This window comes from Alosa alosa, chromosome 11 (assembly GCF_017589495.1).
Source record: "Alosa alosa isolate M-15738 ecotype Scorff River chromosome 11, AALO_Geno_1.1, whole genome shotgun sequence".
Classification (NCBI taxonomy): Eukaryota; Metazoa; Chordata; class Actinopteri; order Clupeiformes; family Clupeidae; genus Alosa; species Alosa alosa.
The window spans coordinates 3,015,131-3,025,234 of NC_063199.1; the positions used below are offsets into that span (position 1 = coordinate 3,015,131).

A 10,104-nucleotide genomic window follows, 5' to 3' on the forward strand; every position below is an offset into this window, starting at 1 on the left:
GTATGGCCTCCCATGGATGACATTTCTCGAAACTTGGCATACCCCCAGAGGCTGAGAAGTTGAAATGCCATGGGGACCAAACAAAAAAAATTCTGTAAAAGTCCAGTGGGGCTACATGCCCACCAAGTTTCATGTAGCCTACGCCAATGTTTTGGTGTCCCGGGAATCGTTTACCAAAAATTCAGTAAGTTGATGAGGGGGGAAAAAAACAAAACAAAGAAAAGAACTTTGACAATTTTTTTTTTTTTTTTTTTTTTTTTTTTTTTTTGGGGGCCATTTTTAGTACACATTTGTTCTCTAGCTTATGCACTGCTGTTGTCCATATTTGTCTATTTTTATATATTTTCGTTGTTTATTTCATAGCTGGGAGCTATATGCTAACTGGTGTAACCCACTTCCTGTTAATTATGCTCAGCTAGGCTAGTGTCAGACTCCGTGGGTTATTGCATGCACAGAGAGGAGAAGGGTGTCTCTTTTTATCTAACTCTGAAGTAGACTATAAGGCAAATAAGCTAATTTCCCAAAAAGTTAGCATGTTCTAAATATTGGCCAGTCATATTGAACTGTTTAACCATGAAAACTGTGTGATTGCCATAAATAAATAAGTAAATAAATAATAATAAATACATATAATGAAATAAATAATAAATAGGGGCTATGATAAAATGAAAATATTATCACATTTGTTGTCAACAGAATGGATTTCATTGGTTCCTGTGCATGGTGACTGTAGTGTTATTTTGCCAGCTTCAGTCAGCAGGGGGCAGTAGAGAGCTATTCCAGGTGCCTATATGGCAGCCTGCTTTGGCTGTGCAGACTCATATCAATTTGACTGCTTTCAGAATGTCAACAGTATTGGCATATTGAAGAAGGTGGGAATCTGACAGTATAATTGCCCTACCAATAACTTCTCACAGATTATTAAAAAAAAATGAGACAAAACCTGATATGACAAATTAGGTTGCATGCATATATTTCAGTATAATCTCTATGTGGTGATTCATATATTTCAGTATAATCTGTAATGTGGTGATTAAACCACACAATCTCTTTCATGGGAACCTCCAGATTGACAGTTTCTCTTATATTGTATAATATTATAAAATTTTGTCTGATGTTTTTCTTAAGTGTGGATTCTGTGAAACAGTGTGATTTGGGAAGCAATCTTGTTCAATAAAATATTTTTACATTTTTTTTTTGTTTCTTTCTCATGAAAAAGTCTCCTGGAATCATTGTCGAAATGTATTTATGAATAATTGAAATCATCTGGACATGAGAAGTTGTGTCACAGATTTAAGAATTTAGGATGAGTTGATTCTATTATTAATCCTTCTATTTACAATGTAAAATTTGATTTAACCTGATAGCATAACTGCTATGTTTTGTCCCATTTCTCAACAATCAATGCACTTATGTATTTTATAAACTATGCTGAAACACCGGAACATTTTTTATAAAAGATATAGAGAGCATTTGCTTTACAATAATCATTTCAAATAATTATAATAATCAAAGCAGGCTCTATTTCTTGAGGAAGCTTACGTCTTTTAATGTGTGCACTAAGATGTTACAAATGTTTTATCAGTCTGTGGTAGCAAGTGCAATTTTCTTTGCTGTCATCTGCTGGGGTAGCAGTATCAAGGCCAGTGACTCTAACGGACTGAACAAGCTAAATAGGGAAGCAGACTCTGTGCTAGGGACTACTAGAGCCTCTAGAGTTGGTGGTGGACAGGAGGATGTTGCAGAAGTTGTTACACATCATGGACAATGCATCACATCCCCTACACGGTACACTGGCAAAACAACAAAGTGTTTTTAGTTGGTGGTTTCGCCAACTCAGTTGCAGTAAGGACAGATATAAGAAAACTTTCTTACCCACCGCAATAGCACTGTACAACGACTCTCCTTTGAGTAGAGAGATGACTTATCTTTTAATCTTTTATATCTAATATGGAGGCAATTGTCTTGATTCATGTCTTATTAGGCAGTTACACTTTAGTACTTGGATGTGTATGGTACCTTGACGGCTACCACATGCTATGTCTTGTGGGTGAAAGTAATTTTTTGTTTATGACTATACAGTATGTGTGCTTGCTGTATGTTCTTAAGGCTGCTGAAACAACTGAATTTCCCTGTGGGATAATTAAAGTATATCTATCTATCTATCTATCTATAATGGTAAGGTTTTGAAATTTAGATTTGGGCTTTTCTTGTCTGTGAAATTCTGCTGTGCAAATAAAAGACAGAGACAAGGAATGTGGAATCTGCTCCCATATGAGGGAGGCAAATACAGGAAACAGTTAACATGGCTGCACTGCTCTTTGATTGCACTGTCCTATTGAAAGCATGTTTTTGAGGGGATAATACAGATTAGTGGAGAATCCCATGAGAAACTCCCTTCAACGAGTGACTCATTTCCGCAGGCTTTGTTTCAATCAGAGTGCAGGGCACCCCTACCCACTGTCCAGGCGTCCTGCTTACAGCAGACCGGAGAGGGTGGAGAATGATCAGTTTTGGGTCTTCCCTTCATCAAAGCTGCCAGGTCAAGTGACACAGTACTCAATGTGGAGCCAATAATCATCTTACTTCAGATTAGACAGGAAACAGTTGCTTCACAATTGCTGTGTTCCAGAGAATGTGCTATCGGAGAGTCAACAATATGCTTGGCCCGCTACTTACAGGAAAGGAGTCTGTTACCTCTAATCAGCTAGTGATGGATTACCACATCTCCTCCAGGCCAAAACAACTGATAAATATGTAATTAGCACTGAGTCCTACAAGTCCTACCATCACACCTTCAAAAAAAATAGGCTTGAAAATGTCACCATGCAAGTGTTTTTTTCCACAGGCGCATGGCCGGAAATTCCATGCAGCGTCAAACAATAAGTCGTCTAAAGTAACAATGACGTGTGAAATTATCTCTCCCACTGGCCCAAGGCAATGTGACCAATCTAGAGCTCATTTCAGGAATAATAATAGGCTGAGAGAAAGTCTATCCTTATTTTTTTTTTATGTGTATCAGATGAAACTCCTATTAAACGCATTGTTTATTTCATTATCATTATCCAACATTTTGTGAAATGCAAAGTAAATTCTCTCAGTGACATTGTAAAGCACTTGATAATAATATAGGTATCATAGCCATTTATACCACTTTTTTAAAGGCAACCAAAGTTTGTATCATCTTTAAACCAATTTTAATGGTTTATGGCATATATAACACACCTATCATTCACCTGTCACCCCCCTGTCACATCCTTTCTATCCAACCCTCTTGCTGGTCAGACCAGTTTCTGTTATAGCACTGTCAACTCTCAGCACAAGAAAATATCCATCATTTCGGACCCATCATCTCCTGTGTGACATGAAGAGGAAATCGGAGGGCCAGAGAAGGGTTTTCCCGCCTCCTAACCACATAGCGAGACTGACAGACAGGGGTTTCTGTGGGACTGGTTGAAGCCCCAATGCTCCTATCAGGTGTGCCATCTGGGGTGAACCCCGCCTATCAGGATGAAGCAGGATAGCGAGGCCAGGACACCAGGAAGTCTCAGGCCACAACCTGCCAAAACTCATGCATCCTGTACAGCTTCTCAGGCTGCTCTGTCCAGCAGGAAACAGTTTTTGAGTCTCTAGTTTCAATATTATGAGGCCTCTAGAGGTAATAAACATTTTGCCCAAATACAGCTAAATGTATGATTACAGTATTTTGCTATTGCTCGAGGTTTGGTTTGTATGCCACTCCCACCCCTGCACCAAGACATCCGTATAAGGACTTTCAAGCTTCCATCATACAGGTTCATGATAATGACCTGTAAGGCACACTTCATGATTTTATTTCTTAATTCTGCGAAATTTGAAAGCTTTCTGTAAATTATACACATATACACAAGTGGAAGTGGAAAACTCCTGGATCTGTTTGATCTACATTGGACTCTGGCTGCACATCCCAGTTGGCCACTCTTGTTGCTTCTCTCGCTCAGAGGAGCTGGCATGGACTGGTGTCCAGTGTATGGGATCACTTAAGCATTTAGATGGCTGGTTCTTTATCTGCAAGCCCAGTTCAACAGCAAACTCAGCCCGCAACACCATCAGGCAGCCCCAAGGGTCTGGCAGGAGATAACAGAGGTTGCCCCCCAACAGCACAAACTGAAGATGAGTGTACAGTGATAGATTAGACTGAAAAAAGAAAACACACACACGCACACTGAAAAAACAACTCTTACTCTTTCTGTTTCTTTCGGTAGCAGAAAGTGTGTATTTGATGAGTTGAATTGTTGAATGAGCATATATCATAACAGTAATGTGTTTTGAAAAACAAGTAGGCCTAGTGTGGTGATACTGTCAACCTAATCTACAAAATTATTTTACATTAAATACATTTAAGCAGTTAAATCAGAACTTTTGCATGCCTTAGACCCCTTTACAATTAGGCCTGTCAAATGGATTGATAAATCTAGGCTACTGTATTTGTTAAATTCATGTCAGCCTAATAAAACATATTGAGGGGAAATCAGGCAGTTATGTGCTGATTGCTGAGTGCTGATAAATGCTAAGTTCATTGTGTCTGGATGTTGCTGATATATGAGGGCTGAGAAACAAAAATATCATCAGGAAAATAAAGTTATAAACACCAAGAACTCAAAACAGGAAACAGCATAGGAAGCTGCAGCTGTATTGACATGGAAACCTATAGAAAAACACATCGCCCATGTGAAATTAGTGACTTTTCCATTGCAACTAAAACGTTATTTGAAATACTTTAAAATCTCGGTGGAGGCCTAAGAAAATATCAATAGCGAATTAGGCAGGCTAGTAGTCGATTAAGCTATGTGATGGGCATAATAAAAAAGCACATCTATCGCTTCACATCTGAGCCTCCTACAACCAAGTTTTGAACATACAGTCAGCAGCTGAACATAAGATCTGAAGTCGTGATCTGTTAGGCTGTAGCATACCCAGTAGCCTATAGTCACGACGACTCGACTCCATAGCCGATTTCTGTGTGATCATTGCCAGTCTGTAGCTTAGCTATCTGCCTCTTTAAGAGCAATTTCCTGCCATTGTCAAATAGTCGTGAGCAGGAAGAGGCGAACGAAACCAGAACCCGAGGGGGCAGGGCCATTTAAAAATACCTGATGTAGAATAACTGGGACAGATTTTCCTCTCTCAGAGAAACATTACGCGGGATAACAAGGACGTAAAAAACGCGCGGGTCTATTCGTCAATAGCCTATCGCAGGTACAGACCCCTGGTCAAAACACAAAATTGACCCTTGAGGGAAATTGGCATACGGTAGTCTATCAATTATCACAGAGCTAGACAGACATTACGTTGACAGTGTTAACAACGGATTGCAATGGGAACATTTATTCTTAATAGAGCAATAATTAACTGATCTAATTCTTTACAGGGACGGAATCATGACATCCACTGACTGCTGAGTAGCTGGACAGGTGCTTTCTTCTATCTAGCCCTATTTGCTTTCAAAAACGCACCACACTCAAGGATGCGTTATGCCATGCCGCGATTTTAAATCGTGAAATTAAATGTAAAGGAGAAAGGGGGTGTGCTCTCAGTGTGCAACATTATTCAGAGAGCAGCTTGATGCTCTGTCGGAAGCATTTTGGAATGGCATCTACAATTGAAAGAAAGACATTGGAGACAAACGAGTGAGTACCAGAACCATTTGGTAGTAACGTAGTCTAATTTTTCTAATGCATGTCAGGTTACAAGGGACCATCTAAACTGCACTTGACATAGGCTGTAGAGTTTGTGTTTGCCCTGCGAGCTTGCCAGTGGTCAACACAACGAAGTCACAGAATTTGATATAGCCTAACCACTAGCCGCCTACATTGTTTCACATCTCTTCTGTGAACCTCAGCGTCCACATTTTCAGCTGCGCATTTACTGCAGCTACTTAACTAGGCCTACAGAATTTTGGACCATGGCTATGAAAGGGTTTTCAAAAACTTGATTGAAATGACATGGAACAATTAATACAACACAGATAGGCTACTATCAGAAGGAAGAAGAACATGAAGAAAAGCTTGAACTGACAAAATTAATATTCTTGAAATATGATAGCATATTACACTGACCATAAAGCCTACTTTTGTAGCCTAAGTATATGGTTCAACTGTTTAATTATATTTCAATCCAGCATTCAACATTTTTATTTTGACACTTATGTTTCATGTACCACAACCCTGAAATATTAAAATTAGTCTGACAAACCTGAACTTCCTTAAAGTGTAATGAACTGTTGGTTACACCATCATAGGCTGTAGGAAGCACGAGAGAACCAGTCACTGTGTTTGTGCATTCAATGCAAATAAAGGGGAAACATTAATGACATGAACTCAACATACTAGCTCAAGCATAGTAGGAGCACAGTCAATCTTTTGTGCCTTCTTCATTCACACCGGCTTCATTTCCTCAGGGAGCCAGTTGATGAGGTCCTCCAGATGCCGCCATCGCTGCTGACTTGTGGTGGCTGCCAGCAGAGCATTGGCGACCGTTTCTTCCTGAAGGCGATAGAACAGTACTGGCACGAGGACTGCCTGAGCTGTGACCTGTGTGGATGCCGCCTTGGCGAGGTTGGCCGGAGGCTCTACTACAAACTGGGACGCAAGCTGTGCCGACGAGATTACCTGAGGTAGGCTACTTACAACTAATATCTCTTTGTTTCAAGTCTTTTCACAGCTGGGTTCTTCTGAAATGCTTTGTCTCCTGCACACATTTGATACATTTCAAAAGATTTGTTATGGCCCATACACGTAAAAGTAGAAGTTAACTATCAGCTTTTTACACATGCTTGTCAAAAGCTTGCCTAACCTTCAACTTCCTGGCAATGAATAGAGAACAAAAGTTGACCATAGTCTGTCTGTACTTCTACTTAAGTCTCTATGCATTTCTCCTTGTTGACAAAGTGACAAATGGGTTGTTGATTGGTTATGACAACCTGAACAAACATACACTGTTAGTATAAAACCTATATTGTAATTCAAAGCACCTGATAGGACAAGTTGTTGAATGGACAATGCTTTATTTTGGAAAGATGGCAATGCAGGCCATGTTGATGATATGAAAAAGGGTTAAGTCAGAGGGGTTAAGAATTCTTCTAGTCCGACCTGGAAGGTACAGTAGAGACATAAGGAATCTGGTGATGATATGACTATTGTTGTAGAGTAACAGAGTAATAATATATTGAGTAAGTAACTAAATCGTATTGTGTTTGCATAAAAAGATAAGGACTAATCTCTAGGGATAGGGTATTGCACAAGCCTAGTATCAATGTGCTGTGACAGATTGATGATACTGGTGTTTTACTGTACTCAATAGTGGAACAAAGGTTACATACTTGGAATCTTTTTGAAATCCATGAAAAAGTATCAATAAATCAACATATTCAAACCCAGAATAACCATATGCAAAATATTTGCTCCAATCTCACATAGAGTGTTCATCCTAACACACTCTCTCTTATTCCTGCAGGCTATTTGGTCAGGATGGGCTCTGTGCGTCTTGCGATAAGCGGATCCGTGCTTTTGAGATGACCATGCGAGTGCGGGACAAGGTCTACCACCTGGAGTGCTTCAAGTGTGCAGCCTGCCAGAAGCATTTCTGTGTGGGAGACCGTTACCTGCTCATCAACACAGACATTGTTTGTGAGCAGGATATTTTTGAGTGGACAAAGCTCAACAGCAATATGTAGGGGAATGTTTTTGCATCGTGTCGCCTCTCCATTTAGCCCTTTGCCACCTCAGATGCATAGCGGTGTGTTGAAGAAGCGGTATGAAAAGTGTGCTACTTTTGAAATCTCCGAAAGAAGCTAACTTGGGCAGCTTCAGCGCTGGCTTGTCACCAGGTTGACAAGAATGCTCACCAGCACTCACACCACAAGACACGAGGCCCTAGTAAAGGCTTGTCTTTCTGAATGCAAAAAGGACAGTGCTTTGATATAGGCAATAATGCTGCATCGCAAGTCATTTGAGTTTTGTTGAAAGATGTAAATATTGTAAGAGATGACAGCTTCTGATGAGTATCCTTATTACTTGTCTATAACATTTGAAACAACTTTGTTAAAATGTTCAAATAAATAAGTTTACAGTTATTTGTTTTTATAATGTTATTTCTTAGCAAAATACTAAAAAATATAATGACATGGTACTGGAAAATAATCTTGTTATTTTGTCATATTTACTATTATGATTGATGCCTGCAATATGCAATTGCAAACTTACTGGTAGGGGTGAAAAACATGGCATCTACCAAAATCACTATCATTCAAAAGAAGAATGTAGTACAACATTCTGTGGAAGCACTTCCTGCTATTCTTTCATTCACCAGAGGAGGTCACTAGAGGATTTTATTTGGCATCTCTGTTTTACTACAAAATCTTGTGTTGTCATGGGTATTTCTCCTCACTGTAATTTAATGTGGAAATCCTCCATGAAACTGACTTTATAATAAATTATAATATTTTTTAAGTTTATTTTATATAGCGCCTTTCTCAAACCCAAGGTCGCTTTACATAGTAGGAAGGCAAGGAAACACAACAACAAACAAACAATGCAACAAAGACAAGTTATCTGTATGGAGCTATGTGTTGGGTGTGGAGGGGAAGTGATCATTAAACAGAAAGGAAAGTTTCACCTAAATTATAATTGTAAATTAAACATTCTCGCTGCATGCAAATGTCTTTTTGAAGATAAATAATTGCAGGGGAGATTTTCCCCTACTTCCCAGTCCTTGCTGTCTGCATTTCCATAGTTGTCTTACATTTAAAGGAGTTCACACCAGTTTACCTTCAGACATCATCACATCATGAGGCGGATTTATGACCACTGACACTGTTGAGGAGAGTCCATAATCAGGGACATGAAGGGGAAACCTTTCAGTAGTAACTTTGAATTCACAATTCAAGCATTGCCTGACTTTGAAACATACAAACTCTTGGTCCCAGTTGGTCAAAAGTTTCCTGTGAGGGGGACGCTTAAAGACAGCTACTTCAGAAATAGAGAAATGAAACTCAGTACTTAGATGAACTTCCTGCCATGTCATTACAACCAGATCTCATTTTGCTAATCTTTGTACTGGTGACCCTTTCTACTTTCAGCTCCACCTGACCATGCTATCATCTGTCCAATGTTATGTAATAATGAATAACACTCAATTAGCTCTCAGTTCTTAACGGGAAGAGAAGTGCTTGCATAGCAAATTGTGTCTATCAGCATGTTCATGCAAGGTCCTGTGAGCAGTTGTGACTGTCACATTAGGAAGTGGCAAAACCAACAGATGCCATCAAGCAATTGAAGATTTGGATGTACAAGACTGGAGCTACACTCGAGTCGTCTCTCTCTGGAGCTAGTTTTTAGGCAGTAGTTCAGGAGACAGGAGAAGTCTGAAACACAAAGGGAATATCTACTTAGCTATCAGCTCTAAGATATTTCTGTGTGTATTTTAAAACAGGCTTTGCAGGACATCCAATAGAGGTTGCAGTGACTGGCATGTAAAGCAGGAAGAGTGGTTTGTTTCAGTGCTGGTCTGAGCCCTGCACACAGATGTCTAATATCTCAGAGAAACTGCGATCACAGCCTGCAAATAATCAAAGTGATGGCTTTGACAGGAAATCGTCATTACCTTTTGGGTCCATAAAAGTATCATCCATCTTACTCCTGTGTGCTTGTTTCCTTGATTTGATTCCATTTGTCCAGGGCCTCTCCCCTGTTCTGTGAAACATGCCAAGTAATGTTTTAGCAATCTGTCTTTATATATATATTATTATAGCTTTTATTTCTCTCTCTATATATATATATGTGTGTGTGTGTGTGTGTGTGTAATAGTATGGATTGTATTGGATGTTTCCAAATAATATGGGATGATCCGCACACAATCAATTTAGTGAATTCTGACATGTGTTAAAAATATCAATATTGCACAATCCCAACGTAGACAAAAAATATCGCACCATCCCAACATAGACAAAAAATATATACAGTGTTGAATAGTCACACACAAGATCTTGTATTATAAATAATAAATATTACATATACATAAATAGTACATACATTGTATTTCGATGTACAAATATGACCAGTACAG

At 39.2% G+C, this 10,104-nt stretch overlaps 1 protein-coding gene across 3 annotated transcripts; it reads left to right on the forward strand.

Moving 5' to 3' along the window:
- The first annotated feature begins 4,191 nt into the window (after positions 1-4,191).
- Positions 4,192-8,113, forward strand: lmo2 (LIM domain only 2 (rhombotin-like 1)). 3 transcript variants are annotated; one of them, XM_048256100.1, is made up of 4 exons: positions 4,192-5,292; positions 5,411-5,669; positions 6,440-6,655; positions 7,495-8,113. In XM_048256100.1, the coding sequence occupies exons 2-4, from the start codon at positions 5,605-5,607 to the stop codon at positions 7,712-7,714; spliced, it is 501 nt and encodes a 166-aa protein (XP_048112057.1). In that variant the 5' UTR covers positions 4,192-5,292; positions 5,411-5,604; the 3' UTR covers positions 7,715-8,113. The 3 variants fall into 3 exon arrangements, with proteins under 3 accessions (XP_048112057.1, XP_048112056.1, XP_048112055.1); XM_048256099.1 differs by having other exon boundaries at positions 4,192-5,238; XM_048256098.1 differs by having other exon boundaries at positions 4,192-5,669.
- The last annotated feature ends 1,991 nt before the right edge of the window (positions 8,114-10,104 follow it).